Source organism: Protopterus annectens, chromosome 1.part0 (assembly GCF_019279795.1).
Source record: "Protopterus annectens isolate FY-2018-M chromosome 1.part0, PAN1.0, whole genome shotgun sequence".
Lineage (NCBI taxonomy): Eukaryota > Metazoa > Chordata > Ceratodontiformes > Protopteridae > Protopterus > Protopterus annectens.
The window spans coordinates 1628365282-1628388773 of NC_056725.1; the positions used below are offsets into that span (position 1 = coordinate 1628365282).

General features: G+C 45.0%; 1 protein-coding gene across 1 annotated transcript in view; it reads left to right on the top strand.

The window, feature by feature from the left end:
- The window catches only part of MEI1 (meiotic double-stranded break formation protein 1), a 2282292-nt gene that overhangs the window by 592893 nt on the left and 1665907 nt on the right, over positions 1-23492 (top strand). The window contains exon 7 of the mRNA XM_044073933.1: positions 14092-14191. Within this exon, the coding sequence (XP_043929868.1) occupies positions 14092-14191 (100 nt within the window). The remainder of the gene's footprint in view (positions 1-14091; positions 14192-23492) is intronic.

The following is a 23492-nucleotide window of genomic DNA, read 5'->3' on the forward strand; positions in this document are numbered from 1 at the left end:
AAGTTGTCAATCTCACTTTCATTCTTGCTGGATGGGTTCGGAGCTGATCCTCGGCTCTGACTCGGCACTTGCTAAGCTCGAGAGTCACTTTTACCAGCTTGAGGCAGCCCCATATCCCATGATGCAAGGCGGTAATTACCCAGATCTCGTTTGCCGCTTCGTTAATGAGGTCATCCTTTTTACCAGCTCCTGGTAAGTGAGTTTATATTACTATTTGTGAAGAATTTTAGACCCAATTCCCTAAAAATTTTATTCTTATAGTCCTATTAGTGAATCCTTATTCACATAGCCCCATACCCCTTCTCTACAACCCCTTGTTCTTAGGTTTATAGTGTTTGGGCCTTAGGCCTTACCCTCCCTTACAGTTCCTGTCAGGATTTTCCTTAGGTGTGGGTGTTGTGTTTTACAACTGTGTCTTACAGTTCTAATTTTTGTTAATTAGTACCTTCGGTCTGTTTGTGTGTGTGTGTGTATTTTAGGACTTAGACATGTCCAAAGATACTAGGGTCTCAGGTTTCAAGAAGTGTGACTCGTGCTGTCAGAAGATGTCCCTGACAGACGGTCACACTTCTTGTATTTATTGCCTGGGACCCCTACACCTGCAGGACTCCTGTGCTATCTGTCATTCCTTTAGCCAGAGAGTCCTGCAGGAACGTAGGAATAAATTGATCCTCAGGAGTCTCCTTAAACCTGAGAGCTCCCCAGCTAAGGTCGGCTCCGGGAAGCCCTCTAAGCCTTCCAAGACCTAGGCTTCGGTGTCCAAGTCTGTGGTCTTGGTTCCGACTCCGCCGGAGTCGACATCGGCTCCGTCCGGAGCCGATCCTTCCTTGTTGGAAGCTCCAGTATCAGCGCCGTTCGGTGCCAATACCCTGGCTTCGACACCCTAGCGTCGAAGCATGTCTCGGCTCCGGCTGGAGCCGAGATATCTTTGTCTCCACTCAGAGCCGACACGTTGTCGGCTCCGCCTGGAACCGTGGTTTCCTCGGCTCCGATGGCTCCATCCAAAAAGAGGTCTAGATCTCCTTCCTTGGACTCTATACACTCGGCTCCGGCCTCTCCCCTGCTGTCGGAGCGGAGCCATCGGAGCCGATCATCGAGGCCTTCCAGGCTATCAGACCATGACCTGGAGAGAGTGGTGAGTAGGCTATTAAAATCACAGGCACTAGCCCAAATGCTCCATAGCCCGTCTCAACAGACGACCGCTATTCTCCACCCTCCTGAAATTCCTCCTTCGACTCTCCTACAGAGTTCGGAGCCGGAGATTATTGGTACCGTGACTGTTGCGGCTTCGGAGCCGATACCACACCTTTTGGCTCCGTCGTCCTCGACTCCTGTCTCCTCCTTGAGACCTTCCTTGGTGGGATCCGGGCGTCGGGCTTCCCTGGTCGATTTCGAGGGGGCGAGTGGCATCGGACCCTTGTCCGACCCCGTTCTCCCTCTCGGAGCTTCGGCCTTGGTGAGCTCGGCCCCGACATCTGCTTCGGAGCCTTCCCTTTTAGTGGGACCAGGGATCCCTGTTTCTTCGGAGCGGGATCTCTCGGCCCTGCCTGGGAGGGGAGCCTTCGAGGTGATGAGGAGTGTGCTAGCCCCTGAGCTCAGTCAGCAGTCGGTTCCTTTAGCTCCTCCCTCTACGGTGCTTGTAGATACCTCTTCCCACTCTCTTGCTCCCGGACCCAGAGATCCATCACCCCAGGTCTCCCCATTGGGAAGAACTTCCTCTTCTGAGGTTTCTCCTGATCCTTCAGGTGAACCCCGCGTAAGAGGACCTGCAAGAGGAAGCATTTAGACTCCCCTGAGTCTACAACATCGGATACTGATTTGGATGAGTCGGAAGGGTCCCCAAGATCCCCCTCTGAGGATGTCTCCTTTTCAGGCATCCTTGAGCTCCTCAAACAGAGGGGGAACTGGCCCTCCATTAACCCCTCCGAGGATGAATCTGTATACCTGGAGGCCTTTGGATCTCGACCCTCCACCTCCTGGGTGTCTCCGCCTTTCAACCCTCTTATGGAGGTCATAGCTCGAAAGGTGTGGGCATCTCCTGATTCGGTGGAACCAGTCCCCAGGAGACCTTCTAAATTTATTACGGCCCCTGCTGAAAAGCAGTTTCTTACTAAGGGTGTCCCGGTTGATGCCATGGTGGTGGCTGCCGTCACCAAGAAGGAACTTGCAGATCCTTCCGTACCAGTCCATCCTCCTAACAAGGAGTCTAGGACCATGGACAGGTATGGTAAGGGGATGTTTTCCTCAGTGACCTTTGCTATGCGTTCACTGAATTATTTATGTCACTTCACCAGACTTCAAAGGGACATCCTTAAAGAATTAGGTGAAGTAGTACAGGATCCTTCAGCAGCAGGGGCTCAGGAAAAGATTGCCTCTCAGCTAAGAATCCTTAATTCCATAACCAACTCCTCCATGCGGCTCATTTCTTATGCAGCAGATGGGGCGAGTAGAGCTGCAGGCACAGGAGTGGCTCTCAGACGTCAGTCCTGGATGCGGCTCTGTAATTTTGCAGACCCCTTTAAGGCGTCCTTCACAAACTCTCCCTTTGATGGGTCAACATTGTTTGGCCCTCAGGTGAAGGGCACTTTGACCAGGTGCGAGCAAGACGGCAAGACTCTTTCTGCCGTGGGAGTCCGTTTCTCCACCCCTTCTAGGCCTTATCCCAAAGGTCAGAAGGGAGGGAAGATGTGGTTCCGGAAATCTCAGGGAGTCACGCCGGACGCACGTGGTCAGTTTACCCCCAGAAGCAGAGGGGTAATAACAATATACGCTGACCTAGGGGCAGAGGGGGTCCGCAGAAACAGGGCAGTAGAAAGCCTCTCTCTGACAAGCCCTTCCAGCATCCCTGAGGTGTTGCCCGACTGTCCACCCTTGGAGGCAGTCGGGGGGAGATTGTCGCTGTACCCAGAAGCCTGGTTTTCCCTCTCTTAAGACAAATGGGTACAGTCGATCATATCCGAGGGTTACAAGATTCCTTTCGAGGAAAGCCCCTTCCCTCAGACAAGTTCCCTTCCAGACGTTCCACCCGGTCTAAGGGAAATTGCAAAACTAGAGGTTTCAAAGCTTCTAGAAAAAAGGGCCATCCAGCCAGTTCCAGCAGACCATTTAGAGTCCGGAATCTACTCAAGGTTCTTTTTGGTTCCCAAAAAGACGGGAGACTGGAGACCAATATTAGACCTCAGCAGACTCAACAAGTCTGTCAAAAAGACAAGATTTCGGATGGTCACACTTCAATCGATTTTGCCTTTTCTGGGCAAAGACAACTGGATGTGCTCCATAGACCTTCAGGATGCGTACTATCACATAAAAATTCACAGACGCTCCAGAAGGTTTCTCCGCTTTCAGCTGGGGACCAGTCATTTTCAATTCAGAGCCCTGCCCTTTGGTCTCACTACAGCCCCCAGAGTGTTCACCAAATGCATGGCAGTGGTCACGGCTCACCTGAGACGTCAAGGATTCCAGGTGTTTCCGTATCTCGACGACTGGCTCCTCTCAGTCACCACCAGGCATCAACTTCTCCAAGCCAGAGATTACACCCTACGTCTCTGCAGTCAGTTAGGAATTTCGGTCAACTTCGAAAAGTCCTCCTTATTGCCCTGCCAATCTATTACCTTTATAGGCGCAAATCTAGACACTACTCGGATGTCAGCAAACCTAACAAGTCAGAGAATCCTAGATATCCAAAACCACGTTCGGATCATCCTTGCCAGCAAAAGGGTACAAGCCAGGTTGGTCCTAAAAGTGTTGGGCCTCATGGCGGCTGCCATCACACTTCTTCCTCTGGCCCGTTTTTACATGCGTCTCCTACAATGGATGTTGTTCACACAATGGTCCTTCCAGCAGCTTCCCATGCATCACAAGATCCTGGTGACACAGACCTGCAAGAACCATCTATCCTGGTGGATTTCCTCTCCTCTAGTCCATCAGGGCAGACCATTTGGTCCCCCGGCCCCGGTAGCCACGGTCAATACGGATGCCTCCCTGATCGGGGGGGGGCATTATCAGGGCAGGATGGTTCATGGCACGTGGCAACCGTTCGAATACCACCTGCACATAAATGTCCTAGAGATGAGAGCAGTGCTTTTAACGTTGCAAGCCCTCAACGACTTTCTTCCCTTAGGAACTATTGCAGTTCACACGGACAACATGTCTGTAGTGTGGTACATCAACAAGCAGGGCGGAACCAAGTCCTATCCCTTGTGTCGAGAGGCTCTCAGACTTTGGCAATGGGCGATCTCCTCTCATCGGTTTCTGGTAGCAATGCATATCCCTGGGAAAACCAACATATTAGCGGACAGATTGAGAAGAGCTATACTCGTGCCTCATGAGTGGTCTCTCAAGCAATCCATAGTGGAGGAGATTTTTCAGAAGTGGGGCCGCCCATGCTGCGATCTTTTTGCTACACCTCAAAACAGCAAATGCCCAGACTTCTTCTCTCTCTTCCCACTTCCGGGCCATCCCCCCAGAGACGCTCTTACCCAAGATTGGCCCCGGGGACTCCTTTATGCTTTTCCTCCCTTTCCTTTGATACCACAGGTACTCCAGAAAGCTACCGTTTTGAGAGCCAAAATGATTCTCATTGCCCCTTACTGGCCTCGACAAATTTGGTTCCCCTTCCTTCATCGCCATCTCTTGGTGCAGCCTTGGCATCTGGACCCAGCGCCAGATCTTCTGACCCACCAGTCGGGTCAACTGCACTGGTCCATTCCGTCCCTCAACCTCACAGCTTGGTTGCTCCACTTCCTTCCTTAGCCAGGCTTCCTATGATCTCTAACCCCGTTAGAGACATCATCGTAGCTTCTCTTAAGTCCTGTACCAGGAGGATTTATTCTAGCAAGTGGAAACGCTTCTCCCTTTGGGCAAAATTTAAGAACATAGATCCATTCACTGCCCCTATTCAATCAGTCTTGGATTTTCTAGCGGAAATTTTTCACTCAGGTTCCTCATCTTCCACAGTCAAAGTTCAGTTGGCAGCAATCTCGAATTTTCATGTCAGATTTGCAGACCACAACATTATGTCCCACAAACTTTGTAAAGCCTTTCTCAAAGGAGTGTTCCTTCTTAAACCCCCTGTTAGGGATCCTCCACCACAGTGGGACCTAAATTTAGTGCTGACATCCTTGATACTTCCCCCTTTCGAGCCGGCTGCTTCTTGTTCATTAAACTTTCTTTCTTGGAAGACACTTTTTCTTGTTGCCATTACCTCGGCTAGAAGAGTATCTGAACTTCATGCCCTCTCTGTTCGTCCCCCTTATTTGGTCTTCCACAAGGACAGAGTATCCTTGAGAACCAATCCATCTTTTTTGCCCAAGGTTGCTTCTAAGACAAATTTAAACCAATCCATTGATCTTCCTGTATTTTTTCCAAATTATTCTAACAGGGCGGATCAAAAATTACATTACCTAGATGTTCACTGCCAACTCAGATATTACTTGGACAGAACTAAACAATTTAGGAAGTCTGATCAGCTCTTCCTTTCTTATGCTGAAAATAGAAAAGGTCTCCCTGTTTCCAAAGTGACCTTATCCAGATGGGTATCTTCCACCATTTCTGATATTTATCAGCTTAGGGGCAAACATCTGAGCTCAAAACCTAAAGCACATTGCACAAGAGGTCTAGCCACTTCTACAGCTTTTCAGGCTAGGCTGCCCTTAGATACTATTTGTGCAGCAGCCACTTGGGCCACTCCTCATACCGTCGTTTCTCATTACAAATTGGATTTGGCCTCCAGGGACAGGGCAAGCTTTGGTTCCACAGTTCTCAAGAGTCTGTTCCATTGAGCCACCCAGGATAGAGGTGCTAGGGATGCGGTCCCATCCAGCGAGAATGAAGGCGAGATTGACAACTTAACATTTAGAAGTTATGTACCTACCATAACGTTCCATGTTAGTTGTCTTCTCTCGCCTTCTTTCTTGCGTCCCTCCCTCCTGTCCCCCTAGCCTGGACAGACCTTGATCTCCCTTTTTCTATGGAAGATCCTTCTTTCTTGGACACCAGTTAGTTCTTGACCTTGATTACCTGGTTCCCTTTACAGCCTTTTTAGGTTAGTTGCTCCTCTTTCCTTAGTGTAAAGTTTTATAGGCAGTTTTTCCTCTAGATACCAAATGAGATCTGAGTAATTACAGCCTTGCATCATGGGATATGGGGCTGCCTCGAGCTGGTAAAAGTGACTCTCGAGCTTAGCAAGTGCCGAGTTGGAGCCGAGGATCGGCTCCAAACCCATCCAGCAAGAAAGAAGGTGAGAGAAGACAACTAACATGGAACGTTATGGTAGGTACATAATTTCTAATTATCCTGTGTAGTAGTTTATTTTGATTCACCTTGTCCAAGATGATTCTGAGCAAAAATTATCACTATTTTAGGAAAATATAAAATAAATCTTAACGATAGTCTTATTTTTTTCAAATCTTCTTTATCGAGTATCTTGAAAGATAAAAGAACTGGAAGAGGGATCTTTAGAAAAAGGAAGGAGCAAATTACATAGAAATAAGTGGTATTAGTAGAAGCAATACCTGCAGAATAATGTTCAAGAGGAGGAGGATGAGGAATGAATTTCAAGAGAAGGCAGGAATTGAGCAATTTACTTAAGGTTTGACTGAATGATAGTTGTTAGAAAGAAATAAAGCATATATGTAATGTATAGTGTAAATAAAATGTTAATATTTTTTTTTCTGTTAATGTCTTTGTGCCTATGTCTTAATTGATAATGTAATAAAGATGTTAAAAAAGCAATAAGAAGTAGGAAATATCAAAGTGAAGTTATGTCAGTCGCATTTCTTGGAAGACCAGGAAGTCAAACGCTTGATAGTCAAACCTATGAATCTAAGTGGTTCTTTTCTTCAGTTGGGATAAGGCAAGTCAGGTATGTGGAAGATACTGCAGTTGCAGCACTTAAATTCTGTTCCTCAACAAAAATATTTGAAATGTTGAACAGCAACATTTTCTGTTAATCTCAGCATAGTAGTAATCAAGTATAAATTCACAGAGCACTGCCGCAACAAGTTACTGTTTTGTTATCCTTTTTTCTCCAGTGACTTTTCCCCAAAAAGTTGTTGTTCTTCTTTGCTAGGTACTCCAAAATATTTTATGGCATAAGAAGGAGGAAGAAATCCATTTCAGTCATTTGTTTTAACTTGTCCTGTGTTGTATAGAATTTAACGGCATAATTAGTACAGCTACCGTCACAGCCTTCCATTTGACTTGCTTGCTACCCTACCAGCATGTCTGCATGTGGTAGGTGTACAAAAATGATATGATTTTATTCCAGAACTCCACACATAAAATAAGTTATCCTGTGTAGTAGTTTATTTTGATTCACCTTGTCCAAGATGATTCTGAGCAAAAATTATCACTATTTTAGGAAAATATAAAATAAATCTTAACGATAGTCTTATTTTTTTCAAATCTTCTTTATCGAGTATCTTGAAAAGAAAACTTGCAAGATCTGATGTTGTCTTTTCCATCCGATTCAACAGTCTGGTTTTCTGATTCAACCTCAGCACTTTTTTTCATAAGGGTCTGACTCCACCCCTACCCATAATTTCCTCTGGTCCCCAGATTACCTCAGATTTCATTTGCCGCTTGAAAAATCAAGATGTGAGTTGAAAGTTCTATATCCTGCTTGAATAAGTAACACTTCTCTTTTCAAAAATGGATGTCTTTTGGCTTTAGCTGTAGGTTTCTCCTTTGCATCTGTGATAGTCCTTTCTGTTTTTTTTTTTCTTTTCTAATTGTAATTGTTTCCCTGTCTTCCCTACCTTAAAAAAAAAAAAAAAAAAAAAAGTTTTATATTTTGCTAAGTTTTCTCATTGAGTATTTCTCTCTTTATTTGTTATATTTTTATTAGTTAATCTGTCTTTTGTGGAATTTTTCTGTTGCTAGTTTATCTCCATCTTTAGGATAGACTGTGTTTGTGAATTTCTGTTAGTTATTGTTGCTTTTACTATGGCAGGCAAGACCACTGGTTTTAAGAGATGTTTGGCTAGTGGGTGCAAAACTTTGTGTATATTTTTTAGGCTTTGCCCACCTTGAAATGGAATGCGAGGCCTGGGCCTCTTTTCGCTGACTGCCACAGTAAGTTGGTGCTGAAGGGCCTACTCCCAGCCAAAGTGACAGTATCGCTGTCTTCTGCTTCTAAAGTCTCCTCTCTTTCTTCAAAAAAGTGGACAAAATTAAGACTATCAAGGATAAAGAGAGAGGAGAAGGATAGAAGTAAAAACAAGGAACTAGAGAAAGAAAAGTTTTCAAAAAAATTGAAGAAAAAGTTTCCAGAGCCTTCTGGCCTTTCCATCCCAGCATGGAAATATACAGGTATACCATTGCTGTTTTTCCCCAAAACCAGACAGTCCTCATCCCCATTCCTCTTCTCTGCAAGACAAACCACACCAATCACCTAGACCACCATGAGTGACTTTCCCCTTCAGGTCCTTCCAATTGTCAAAGAATCTATTAGAAATAGGGGTCGACAGAATCATGCAGAAATTATTTTGGACTTAGATCTAGAGGAGAGTCTTTACAGTGCCTTTTCCTCCTGTGGCAATGGAAAGTGTCCCTACTACCCCATCCTTGGTCTCCTCTGTGTGGGTTCAACCTTCGGATCCAATGCCCGTGGTTTTGAGTCATTCCTAAGGGGCACTGACTTCAGAACTGACAGCGCTGTCCTTTTCAATTCCAGTAGTTTCCCCTCACCCTCTTGACTCCAGCTTGGGAGTCAAGATCAACTTTGAAGTATTTGGAGCCATCATTGCCCTTAGGTGCTTCAGCTCTTGTCACTTTGGCCCCATTGTCCATCTCAGAGTTGAGTCAGATTAGAGCTGAAGAGACCTTCTCAGGTCGGGGTGGTCTCCTTTTGGCTCCAGTCTTGGCTTTGGCTTGCGATGCTTTTAAGAGGGTTCTGTCCAGATCTTGACAGGAAGTGTCTCAGACTCACCTGGTTCCATTTCAACCCCCAAACAGGGAAGTTGGCTTAATGGTTAAGGTATTTACCATAGAGAGACAAGGTGCAGGGTCTGATTCTCACATGGAGTAATTATTTAGTCTTAAAATGGACCACAAGGGCAATTAGCCTAGTACTAATCTGTGAACATATGAGCCTATGAACTTTTGGATTCTATGTCCAAGTTCATGCATCCTGTCCAAGAGGGGCAGTCAGCCTCAATAAGCCTTGAGGTTCTCCATTGAAAAGATCCTCCTCAGATTTTGACCCTTCCTAGGGTAAGGCCACATGAAGCAGACCTGTAAGAGGAGACATTTAGACTCATCCCCAGAGTCTATCATGGAAGATACCAATTTTGATTAAGGGAAAGTATCCCCAAGATCCCTTTTGGAAGACATCTCCTTTGGAGATATTCTGGAATTGATGAAACAGTGAGGGGCTTGTCCACTAAAGTTCCCTCCCCAGTTGGGTTGCTATTTCTCGAGGTGCACAGAGCTGGCTCATCTACCTCCTGGGTTGCCCTACCTGTTGATGAGTTAATTGGTCTGGTCTCTCAGTGGGCCTGGAAGGAACCCAGTGTGGTGGAGCCTATCCTATGTAAGCCAGACAAGATTTTGGTTGTACCTATAAATATGTATAATTGGACCAAGGGTCCCTCAGTAGATGTCATAGTTGTTGTGGCAGTCACTAAGAAGGAGCTCCTTCAGGAAAGTACATCTGTCTATCCCCCTAACTGGGAATCTAGGGAGCTGGACAGATTTGCAAAGTGGACATACACAATCAATTTTTGCACTGTGAGTGCTGAACTATTTGACTTATATGACTTGTTTCCAGAGGGACTTGACCAAGGAACTGTCAAAATCCCTGTCAGGTCATCTACCTGTTGACATGTAGAAATCAGTGGAGTCACAGTTATCTACCCTACAATCAATGACTAACATGCCCTTTTGTCTGCTTTCTAATGCAGCTACTGGAACACCAAGAGCAGCAGACACTGTCATCGATATTCATTGTCATGCCTGGATGGGCCTATTTAATTTTGCTGAAGGCATCAAGATATCCTTTATTAGTGTTCCCTTTGATTGCTCTACTCTTTATAGGCCAAAAGTTAAAGAAATACTTACCAGGAGAGAATAGGAGGGTGAAACCCTGTCTGCTGTTGGCACCACAAAGGACCTTTTTCCAAAACCAAAAAGATGGGAGAAAAAAAGTTATGTTTTCAAAAGTTACAGGGTTTTGTTCAGGACAGTTCTAGACAGACTCCCCTGGGGCAGAAATGGTAATGGATTTCAACACAGAGGCAGAGGCAGACAGCAAAATCAAGAATTTCAAGGTTCTTTCACTGAGAAACCTTTCCAGTGCTCCTGAATGCTTGCCTGACTGCCATACTCCAGAGGCAGTTAGAGGGCGCTTATCCCTACACGCTCACACCTGATGGGCCATCACTCAAGATTACATGGTGCAGCAGATAATTACCAGAGGCTATGTTATTCCCTTTGTTTCTTCTCCACAGAATAGAAAGAGAATTCCTGATGTTCCACCCAGTCAGATGGAACTGGTAGAAGCCAAAGTTACAAAGCTGCTAGAAAAACAAGTCATCCAGGAGGTCCCACCAGACCAGCAAGGCTCTGGAGTCTATTCAAGGTTCTTTTTGGTTTAAAAAACTGGGGACCAGAGGCCCATTGTGGACTTAAGCTAGCACAACCAGTGTGTGGGGAAGAGAACATTCTGGATAGTCACAGTTCAGTCCATTCTAACTCTCCTGAGGAAGGACGACTGGATGTGCTCGACAGATCTCCAGGATGCATACTGTCATGTCAAGGTAGCAAGGCAGTCCATGAGTTGTCTGTGTTTCCAGCCATTTTCAATTCAAAACACTGCTATTTAGTCACACCACAGCCCCCTGGATGTTAATGAAATGTGTGGCAGCTGTGGTAATATATCTCAGGCTGTAAGGGTTCCAGGTGTTCCCCTAATTGGACACTGGCTTTTCAGTGCATCCACCAGGGAACTACCATTTAAGTGTAGGGATGTCTTGCTCCATCTAGCTCCACATTTGTACATTTGGGGATTATCAGCAACCTTGCCAAAAGCCAGCTGAGACCAGTACAAGCGAAAGAGTTCATAGGATGCCACCTGGACTCAACTACTCAGATAGAAAGACTTCCTCAAGCCAGAATTCTTTCCCTACATCAGACAGCTACATAGGTCCTATCTCATCTTAACCCTCCAAAGAAGCTTGTCCTTTGACTACTAGACTCCATGGTTGCATCAATCACACTTGTACCTCAGGCAAGATTCTACATGAGAGTGCTGAAGTGCAGTGTTCTTTCATGTATTAATCCTTTCATGTCCCAGAAGGTCTCATAACAGTATGCAGAAACCACATCTGTTGGTTGTTGACCTCACCAGTAGTAACTTGGGGTCGACCTTTCACCCTATCACCCCCAACAGCTACTGTGACTGCAGGCACTTCCCTTCTGAGGTTGGGAGGAAATTACAAAGGGAATATAGTTCAAAGCACAGGGTTGTTGACAGAAACAGCTCTTTACATCTTGGAGATGAGGGAAGTCCTCCGAGTGTTAAAGGCATTTCAGGACTTCCACCCTGATGGTGTGATATCCATCCAGACAAACAACACGTCAGTGGTCTAGTATATCAACAAACAAGAAGAAACCCATTCCTACCCATTGTGCTGGGAAGCCATGAGAGTGGGGCAATAGGCAGTGCCTGATGCTTTCTTGTGGCAACCCACATGCTGAGGACTTCAAGTATTCTAGCAGACAAACTCAGCAGGTCTGTTCTCCTGCCTAACAAGATGATCCTTGGTGAATCAATAGCGACAATGATTTTCAGTCACTGAGGCCATTGTTGCTGCAGTCTTTTCACCTCCCATTTAAATAAAAGATACAACAGCTACTTTGCTCTGATTTCCCCACAGGGACAGTCACAGAGGGATGCTCTGGTCCACAATTGTCCGCCGGGTCACTTATATGCCTTTCCAGCCTTTCCCCTGATAAGCATTTTTTTTTCAGTGCAAGGCAATCGTAATTCTCATTGTGCCCTTTTGGGCTTGGCAGATTTGGTTCCCTTTTCTCTGGCTTCACCTGAAATACTCTCCATGGTTCCTGGATCAGTGTCCAGACCTCCTCCTTCACCTGTCCGTTCAGACTCTCTGAGATATAAAAACCCTGAAATTGTCCAGATGGTTTCTCCAGTTCTAACAGCAGCCAGATATTCCTGTCTGTCTTCTCCATTCATTCATATTTCACCATCTACACAAAACCCAAATACTAGCAAGGTTTACCTTAGCAAATGGAAAAGATTCACCATGTGGACTTCTTACAAAGGTCTGGACCATATTTTCAGCTCCACTACCATCCATTTTAGATTTCTTAGCAGATTTGTTTCAGAAAGGCACTACTTTCTCTACTGTCAAAATGCAGTTAGCAGCCATTTCTAATTTTCATGTAGGACAAAATCAGACTTCCATTGCTTCCGTGAAAATTTCAAAAGCTTGAACTTTTCTCCTATGGCCTCTAACCAAGGATCCAGTTCCTCCAAGGGACATATTACTATCATGGTCCAGACATTAATTTCGGCTCCATTTGAACCTTCAGCCTCAGTGGACTTGAAATTTCTTACTTGGAAAACAATCTTTCTAGTAGCAATTACTTCGGCTAGGAGAATTTTTGAGTTCTACCAAAATTTTAATCATACTATCAATCTACGAGTGTTTTTTTACACATTTTTCAAACAAAGGAGAATATGCTGTACATTTGGTAGATGTGCATCATCAACTCAGGTTTTATTTTCATCATACAAAATATATCAGAATGTCAGACCAGATTTTCCTTTCCTTTTCAAAGACTAAATCAGGACAAGGAGTTTCTAAAGTAACGTTGTCCAGGTGGCTCTTCAACTGTATTTCCTTTGTTTATGACAAAATAGGTTTAACATTACATGGCAAACCAGAGGCTCACTCAGCTAGAGCTGTGGCTACCTCCACAACTTTCTTCACTATGGTTTCCATTGATGAAATTTATTACATGGCTACTTGTTCTACATTTCATACCTTTGTGTTGCATTATAGGTTGGATGTATGATCTAAATCTCGTACATCCTTTGTATCCCCCAAACTTCAGAATATCCTTGCGTGAGACCTCCCAAGGTTTTGGGTAACTTGGGAATCTGTCGCAAATGTGAATTTGATGGAAAAGACAACGTTGGATACAAAAGTTGTGCACTTACCGTAATGCTTGATCTGTATTGTCTTGTTACGTACAGTTCAACATTCCCTCCATACACCCTCATTCTAAATTTTCATTTTTTTGGATCTTGGCTGATCTGTTGGACCGGCTTTTATTCATATTCCTTGTTGTTCAGTTAGGTATGGATTGCTAGAGCTGTGCTGCATTCACTTGGTGATATACTAGTTACACTTAGGCAAACTTGATCTGAGGTAATCTGGATATCAGAGGGAATTATGGGTAGAGAAAGAATAAGAACCCTGATCGAAGCTCTTGAAAAAAGCACCGATGTCAGATCTGATGACCCAACTGTTGAACTGGACGGAACAAGACAACACAGATTTAGCGTTATGGTTCACAGGTTATAGGTTGGTACTAGGCCATAACAATTCCCTGACTATTTCTTCCCTGGACTTGGTAAGTACTTAACTTTCATTTTTCTTGCATTCTTTGCTAGATAGCCACACTTCAAGGATTTTCCACTACTCCTCAAAGACTGATTCTGTGAAACCATTTGGTCATAACAAGTAGACAACTTGTTTAGTGTATTATAATTCACTTTAAGGTTTAGTGGTCTCAGAACTAGTTGTGTGATTTAGGGATGTGCAGGACACAGACTTGCATGGGAAGTATGTGGGGCTTTGCCCTGACATTAAAAAAAATCTCATATACTAATCTTGACCAAACCCTTTAGCAGTATAGTGTTCTCCTCATTTGTTTATGTGTGTCTGAGACTAGTACATACCTAGTTTTACATTAAACGACAATTGAGAGATCTAAACAATATGTTGTTGTTTGTTTGGTAAAATATCTACATTTTGCTTTTAAGGTCATTTTGTTTAACCATAAGTTGCAAAACGTTGTGCAAAAACATTTTTCTGTATTATACCATGTTTTTTGTTGCAGGCATTGAGTCTTTAATCCGAAGCTTGAAAGAAACACTTGCCTTAAATAATATGGAGGTTCAAAAACAAGGACTTCTGCTGCTTACTAAGATTCTGCAAAGGTATGTATCATTTGTAATTGCAGTCATTAAACTCAGTCACCTGCTCCTTTTCAGCAAGTTAGAGATGCTTAAAGTAAGTTCCTAAATTTGTTGGTAGATCTGATGGTGTCTTGCCTGCCACTGGCTGAAAGATCAATGATTGTCCTGCTGTCAGTAACCTCTGCTGACAGTGGTGTCGTACAGGGTTCCATCTTAGACTTATTATTTTTTCTGAGTTTTCTGTAAATAATATCCACTTTATAAAATAATTACTAATGAAACTAAATACTTCAAAACATTGTCATGCTTAAAATTATTGCAAAACTCAAAATAACAAAGATTCAGTCATTTCTAGCTGGTATGCCTTTGTGTTCCACGATAACATTTAAAAATGTACAAGATAATGTGGATAACCTTGTCATATTAAAATTAATAACTTTTTTCTTTCTTTTTTGCTCCAAGTTCTCCAATGACCATCAAGCCTACCATTTGTCCCCCTGGGAGGCAAGAGTCCTACAAACCATTTGTCCTCCTAGGGGCAAATGATTAAGGCAATGCCATCATCCATTCTTGGGGAATCTGGGTTTTTTTTTTTTTGTAAATATTTTTATTCATTTCCAAAAACAAGAAAACATGAATGCAGGTTATTTATGACAGTGAAGTATTTACAAATTATTTAAAAAGGCTGGCTAAAACCTCTAAACATATATCAAACATTAAAACCAAAATAAAGTATTTACAAGGGTGTCGTTGGCATATAATTGACTTTCTATACAATTGTTTCCTGATTATAATCTGCTACAGTCATTACTTTCCAGTATTTCAGTTACTTTTTGCCATGCTATATATAATGATGTAGTTCGTTCAGTTCTTCCTTTAATAGTGTTCATTTCCAATTGCGATACTGAACATGTACAGTAACCATTTGCACTGCGCATGTGCAGTAGCACACTCAGAATTTGACAGGCAGAGGTCCATGACTGGGACATGTCATCCACTTCAGTGATAGAAAAAATTAAGAAGTGCCATGTTGGTCCACTAACAAAAAAAGCACAGAGACTCTGTAACATAGGCTGTTTATAATACCTTTTTTAATGTTTGAACTTTTGGGTTAGCACAAGCCCTTCATCAGGAGTTACATCAACTTAATAACTCCCAAAGAGTAATTGTTGATCCAGTAAAAGGTATTACATCACATCTGTGTTCTGCAGTCTTTGTGTCCACCTCAAGTAAGTGATGTGACCCCCTTAGAATGCCTTGCCCCTTTATTGTATTGCAACATGGTTTCTGGTTCCTACTGGGGATTCTAACATAGGAAGTGCACTCTGGATATGCACACCTCACACTCTTCTCTACGAGGAGAGCAGGCATTTCCTCATTACTCTTCTCCTTAACCATACTAGCTGTTTGGCCCCAGGGCTACTAGTCAGACATAGGTCATTTGGGTCACAGATAGGAATTATTTCTCTATACCAACAGGGCTGGTACATTCAAATAAACTATAACTCACCAAAACGAACAAATCTAATGAGGTAAAACATTACAGCTTCTAAACCAGCAATATCAGGCATACTTTCTATTCTTCTGTGACTGCTGTGTGCAGTGGGATTTTATCATTACAACTTCATCTTTTTTGTCATTGTTTTTAATGGTACATAGGCTCATAGGTAAGTACTAAGCTAGCTGCCCTCGTGAGCCATTTTAAGCTTAGTCAAATTCCCTTTTTTGTGCTCAAAATGCCCTTGAACAGCTAGTATGTTCTCCCACTAGAGGGGACAACATATTGGATTTAATCATCACAAATATGGGCGCCCATTGTACCACACCCGTTATCACTCCCTCCTCGGTCAGATCCGACCACAAACTGATAACCCTGGACATCCTCACCCCTCCACCTCCCCCAGTTAAAGAAACCATAGTCAAAAACCTTTCCAAAGCAAACTTCAAACTACTTGCATCCGAAGTGGAAAGCTTCACTATTCCCTTGCAGAAGGATAATGATATCCAGGATTCAGAATCCTACACCAAGGCACTCTATATATCTTCAGGATTGCATGGACCGTGCTATCCCAAATAAAACCAAGACTCCTTCCTCAAGCAAGAAGAAACCAGTCTAGTGGACCCCGGCCATAAGCAAACTTTACAATAAAAGGAGGAGACTTATACAAAAAAGGGACAAATCTCAAGTAGAAAAATCATCCCTGATCAGCATTAGTAAGAAATTGAGGGCCCTCATCAAGTCAACTAAGCTAATTTTGAAAAGAAAGTTGCCAAGGATGCCAAGGATAACCATAATGCTTTCTATGGCTATGTCAAAAACCTAAATGGCAATGCTCAGGTCTGTTCTGAGCTAGTACAAAATGGAACAAAATACACTGACCCTTCTGACATTGCCAACATCTTGGCTGACAGGTTCAGTGCAAATCCCCCCCACCACCACCACCTATACGGCCTGTTAGCATTCCAGGGGATTGTGTAAGTCCAGTTATTGCTGATACATTGGTTAACAGGGCTCTATCTAAAGCTAAAAACACTGCCTCCATGGGACCAGATGGTGTCCCAGGCTGTGTCATACGCAAGCTCCAAAAGGAATTAACCCCACATCTTAATACCCTGTTCAGTCTCAGCCTCTCCACAGGATATGTGCCCATAGAATAGCACACGGCAACAGTGGTCCCGCTACACAAGGGTGGGGCCACAACTGACCCTGGGAACTACCAACCAATAAGCCTGACCAGTCTGATCTGTAAGGCTATGGAGCGAATCATTATGGAACTCATAAATGGAGAGACTGGGAACCTCCAGTCGCTGGACCCCACACAGTTCGGCTTCATCAAGGGCAGATCATGCCTCCTGAACCTGGTGGATTTCTTTGAGACAGTTACTCAGGCTATAGATAAGGGAAAGGAGGAGGTACACACGACTTACCTTGACCTTGCTAAAGCATTTGACACCATTCCCCATTCAGGTATTATTGATAAGCTCACCAGCCTGGGCATAAACCCTTACATCACAAGATGGATCGCAAACTGGCTCTCAGACAGATCCCATAAAGTAAGAGTAGCAGGACCTATGTCCGAATCCAGACCAGTAACGAGTGGTGTGCCTTAGGGCTCTGTCCTGGGGCCCCTCCTGTTTGGCATATACTTCTCAGGAGTACAGGCAAGCACGGAAGGGCTGTGGCTGACTAAGTTTGTGGACGACTGCAAACTGGGTGCTATAATAGAGTCTCCGGCCGACATGGAGATCCTCCAGAAGGGTCTAAATGAGACAGATGCATGGTGTCAAAGCCATGGTCTCAAGCTAAATGCAAAAAAATGCATAGTAATCCCCTTTGGAAAAAACAGAGTACCCGCAAACTACAACATAGGAGGTAATCCCCTGAAATATGAAAAAGAAATAAGGGATCTAGGGACCCAACTAGATAGTCAGCTTTCCTTTGATAGCCATGTTGCCAAAGTGGTTAGAAAATCCTTCTATGTGACCCATCTGATCACAAAAGGGTTCGCATCAAGATCTAAGGATGCAATGGTGCCCATCTACTCTTCTCTCATCAGACCCATTATTGAATACAATGCACCAATTGGAATGTACCTGGCTAGACATCTCCAGCAGCTGGAGAGACCACAGAGATACCTAACCAAGAGGATTACTGGCCTCAAACAGTTGCCCTATGCAGCACGATTGAAAAAGCTAAGACTGTTCTCTGTTGCATACCGCTTTCTCAGAGGCGCTCTCTGTCTAACGTACAGAGCCATGTCCAACCCAGAATTGTTGAACATGCTCCATCTTAGCAAAACCAAATCTACTCGAGCTACACGCTCTAGGGATATAAACCTCAACACAACAATGAATAGAACGTGCTAGAGGGATAGATTCCCTTCGCAGAGACTTCCCTTACTATGGAACAGGGTCCCGATCTACAAGACAGAGCCCCTCACTATCACTCTTCAAGAGGAACCTTGATGAGTGGATGGGTAACAGAAAGTTCACAACGGGGATCACACCAACAGCACTACTAGATAGGGGCCAAGGGTACTAGCTGCTAGTACAAGGGTCTAGGGAACTACTAAAGTGGCGGTGAATACCGCACAATGTGGCTGGGCTAATATATGCCTTCGGGCAGATAGCCCAGTACCAACCTATGAACCTATAAAATAAACTATCCAATTTGGTTATAGATTGGCCTTACCCATCCCATTGTCAGTAATTAAGTATTACCCCTAATGAGAATAACTGGGATCATAATGACATGATTTGAATGACATGGCAAGATTTTGTTGCTGTTCTCTTGATACAATGTCATTGATGCATCAGTTACTTAGTCTTGCTTCTTTCTGTGAACTGAAAAAGTTGATCTGATGTTGTTAATCTTCATTCATTCCTTACTGATGGGTTATCGGTTCCGTCTTTGGAACCGAGCCGGCCTTATACCAAGCTCGCGTCAGCCAAAAACTCTCGAGCCAAGATCCTACCCAGAATGCTCTGCTCCCTGTTACCCCAATCTCATTTGCCGCATTGCTGTACAGCTGTATCAAGCCACTCTCTCAGCTAAGTGAATAATTTTTTGAAAGATTCTATATTGTTAGTACTTTAAAAGTTTTCAGTCAGTTACTATTACTATACTCCTACCCTATCATATCTTTAAGACTCTCTCCCTATAGTTTCTTCCCTTTATTCCCCTTTTTCTTACCTTTGAGGTAATTCTTCATTACCACCACTGGTAATCCTTCCTTTCTCTCTTCTTACCCTTCTGGGTAGCCTTCTTAACTCTTTGGTACTGTCGTTCTTCTCCACATTGTTATGTCGGACAAGAAAAGTAGTGTTGGTTTCAAACAGTATAAGGATTGCGACCGTAAGTTACCGCTTTCTGATAGCCATGATTTATGTGTCTGTTGCCTGAATGTCTTCCACCTTACAGTGGATCCCCATGTGGGATTTGTAGAAAATTTTCGACCAGGACCCTCAATGAATGAAAGAAAGAACAAGTTAATTCTGAAAAGTCTCCTCCTTTCTGTGAGGCTATCTCTGCATCAGAGGGCTCAACCCCTCCTGCTAAACCCCCGTAAGAGGCGTTCTTCTTCTTCTTCCTCGAGGTGACTCACTTCATCTCCCTCTGGAGATCACAGGGAGTCGACTTATAAGAAGGTAAACATTTCTAGTTTGGCACTGCCACCTGTGACCCTTTTGGCTGCAGGCTCGGCACCGCCCCCATTGATTCTTGCTCCAACTATGTTCTCTTTATCTCCACCGGCACTGGAGTTCGCAGTGCAGACACTTACGGCTCCGACAGTTTTGTTGCAGCTTTTACCGGCATTGTCTCTGCAAGTACAGTCTCCTTTGGCACTGTTGGTGCAATCTCCTTCGGCCCTGAGTTTGATGATACTGTCCTCTACGGTGCAGACACCTTTGGCACCGACATGCTCTTCAGTGCAGTCCTTTTCTGCACTATTATTACTGGTGCAGACACCTTCCTTGATGGCACTGTACTCATCGGTGCAGACACTTGCCTTTACAGTGCAAAAACCTTCGACTTCCATGATGCTGCCTTCATCTGCACAGACTACCTCAACACCATTCTCCTCGGTGCAGACACCCTCAGTTCCAGGCTCTGCACCACTCGAACTAGCAAAGACCAAGTACTCTCCTTCTTTGGATCCGTTTGTTGGTAGCCAATACAGCCCTTTTCTAGAAAGGCCAGAATCACCTTCAGGTTTCTCTATGAGGTTGACTAGGAGTCTCTCTGAACAAGATGTGTTGCGGCTTGTTGACCAGTTGCTTGTGGCCAGGGGTCTCTCTCAACTATCTAAAGCTATGTTCCCTCTTTCAGGTGAATGTATTTCTCCTCAGAGTCCAACATAAACTCCTCCTTCGACTTCCATGCAAGCATCAAAGCCCCTTCCTGCAACAGCAGCTTCCCTCCCTCCGACCCCATTTTGGAGCCAGAGTCGTCCTTGTGGCGCACTGTGCACTGGGCATCGGGCTCTTCTCAGGCTAGTGGCTGTGCTGTGGGGAGGGCATTCTTGGTTCTACGCCAGTTTCTTTCTATGGCACCCTCCAGAATCCTTCCTCCCCTCACACTCCACAGCCCTCTTGAGACTCCTGGTCTGGGGGTCAGTTCATTGGAGTGGGGTGTGACACTGGTTTCGAGGTTGTCGTGCTCAGTTCCGGGCTCCCATCCCTCTTTGGGCGGTCCGGCCTTCCAGGCCATGGAGAGGGCGCTTGCCTCTGCTGGCAAAGCCCCCATGTCTGAGTCCTCTACCCCCTCTTTGCCACAACTGTCACAAGCCAAAACCGCTGGACACCGGGCACAAGGGCCTCAGGTTTCTCCCCCTTAGGAGACCCCCTCTTTGCAGTCTTCCCCAGAACTCCCCATTGAGGAAGTACCTCGCAAGGCTTTATGCAATAGGAAGCACATGGACTCCATTGAGGAGTCTTTCACTGAAGATACGGACTTTGATAATGGGGAAGGGTCCCCACAGTCACCGTCTGAGGAGGTGTCCTTTTGTGACATCCTCAAGATCCTAAGACAGAGGGGTGACTGGAAGTCCTCCAATCCTTCCTCAGAGGAATCCGGATTCCTGCAGGCCTTTCGTGCCAGGCCCCCTACCTCCTGGGTTACCCCGCCGGCTGATGAGCTTGTCCAGCTCATCGTCCAGCGTGCATGGAAGGCTCCTGACACCCTGGAAGCTATACCATGGAGGCCTGACAAGATCTTATCTCCCCCAGCTGAGGATCCCCATTGGTCAAAATGTCTTCTAGTAGATGCCATGGTGGTGGTAGCTGCAACCAAGAAAGACTTGGCAGAAGAGAGCCAGACTGTCTGGCTGCCCAGCAAGGGATCCCTGGCGATAGACAGACTTGGAAAGCATGTGTTTGCTTCATAGACCTTCTCCATAAGGTCCTTGAACTATTTGGCACACTTTACCAGGCTCCAGAGGGATCTCATGAACCAGCTCTCTGAAACCTTGGCAGGAGCTGTTTCTTATGACGTCCGTGACAACATAGCTTCTCATATAGCGACCATAGAATCCATATCCAATTTTTCCATGCGTCTTATTTCACACACAACAGAAGGAGCAACTAGAGCAGCAGGAGCCAGTATAGTCACAAGATGACATGCCAGGATGCGCCTTTGTGACTTTGTGGACTCCTTTAAGGCTTCCTTTATGAACGTCCCCATCAATGCCACTTCTTTGTTTGACCCTAAAGTTAAAGACACGTTGGCAAGGTGCGAACAATATGGCAAGAACCAATCTGCCATTGGTTTCAGATACTCGACTTCTCAACGATTCTACTCCAGAGATAAGAGGAGTGGGAAGATGTGACACAAAAAATCTCAGGGCTCTTTCCATGATGCACATGCCGAGTTCTCCCCTAGAGGCAGAGGGGAAAACTCCACTGGAAGACACCCCTTTCAGGAGAGTAGGTCTGCGAAACCGGAGTTCCAGAGATTCTTTCTATGGCCAACTCTATCAGCGCTCCTGAAGCATTGCCCGACTGCTCACCTCTGGAAGCGGTCGTTTTTCCTTGTACCCCACATTTCCCTGTACCCCACTGCCTGGCGAAACATAACCACCAACTCCTGGGTACAACGGATAATATCCAGAGGCTATTGCATCCCCTTTCATCTCTGTCCATTCCCATTCAGAGACTTACCCGACGTTCCACCCAGTCAAAGAGAAGCAGCAGCACATGAAATCCGAAAGCTGCTACAAAAAAGAGTCATCCAAACGGTCCTCCCAGACCAGATAGGATCCGGTTTTTACTCAAGGTTCTTTTTGGTGCCAAAAAAGACAGGGGACTGGAGACCAATTCTGGATATCAGCACAATAAAACTAATTTATAAAAGCAGAGAAATTCCAGATGGTCACACTTCAGTCTATCCTTCCTGTTCTGGAAGAAGACGATTGGATGTGCTCTGTAGATCTTCAAGATGCATATTACCATATAAAAATGGGCAAGCGCTCAAGAAGATACCTTTGCTTCCGCATAGGAGCCAGTTACTACCAATTTCGAGAATTGGCCTTTGGTCTCTACAGTCCCCCGAGTGTTTACGAAATGCATGGCAGTGGTCATCGCTCACCTGCGACTTCAAGGATTCCAGGCATTTACATATCTAGACGACTGGCTCCTCACCGCCCCCACCAAGTACCTACTGGAAGAAGCCCTAGACTACACTCTCTTCACAGCACAATGCCTGGGATTCACTCTAAACTGGGAGAAGTCCAACACGACCCCAGCACAGTCTTTAGAATTTATCGGGGTACTGTTGGACACGAGGAATTGCACAGCATCTCTTCTAGAGACAGACTTCAAAGAATAAGACAACAGGTTCAGCCACTGGTGTGTCACTACTAATCTTCCATTCGGTCCATACTCCAACTCTTGGGGTCAATGGCAGCCTCGATCACCATTGTTCCTCTGACCACATTCTACATGACACTTCTCCAGTGGTTGCTCCTCACTCAGTGGTACTCTCTACAACACCCTTTGTCTTTTCAGATAAGTGTAACTCAGAGATGCAAGCAAGATTTGCTCTGGTGGACGTATCGAAACCCCCAACAATGGTCTTGCCCCTTCAGCTCCCATCATCTGAAAGCCACGGTGACCACAGATGTCTCCCTGATGGGGTGGAAGGGCTGTGTCAAGGAAACTCGGTCCAAGGCACCTGGTCGGAGACAGAGGACCTTTTGCATATCAATGTCCTGGAACTGAGGGTGGTGCTACTAGCATTGCAAGCATTCCATTCCATCCTTCTGTCAGGGACTATTGCGATCCAATCAGACAACATGTCAGTGGTCTGGTAGATCAACAAGCAAGGGGGCACCAGATCTTATCTGTTATGCTGAAAAGCCTTGAGAATATGGCAATGGGTGATAGCTTCCAACCTCTTTCTAATTGCAACGCACATTCCTGGGAGCTCCAATGTGATAGTGGACAATTTGAGCAGATGCATTCTACAGCCTTACGAGTGGTCTCTCAAACTTGTGATAGCGGCAAAAATTTTCAACCTGTGGGGCCAGCCTTGCTGCGACCTATTCGCCTTCCCAACCAACTACAAGTGCAGCAACTATTTTGCCCTGATCCCCCCTCGGGGACAGTCACCGGGAGATGCTCTAGTCCACGCTTGGCCCTCGGGTCAACTTTATGCTTATCCTCCTCTCCCCCTCATCTCCCAGTTTCTGAAGAAAGCACGGCAGTTGAAAAGCAAAGTGATCCTCATTGTTCAATACTGGTCTCGACAAGTCTGGTTCCCCTTTCTCTTGCCTCACCTGCTAGATCGACCATGGATCCTCAATCCATCCCCAGTGTTGATCTC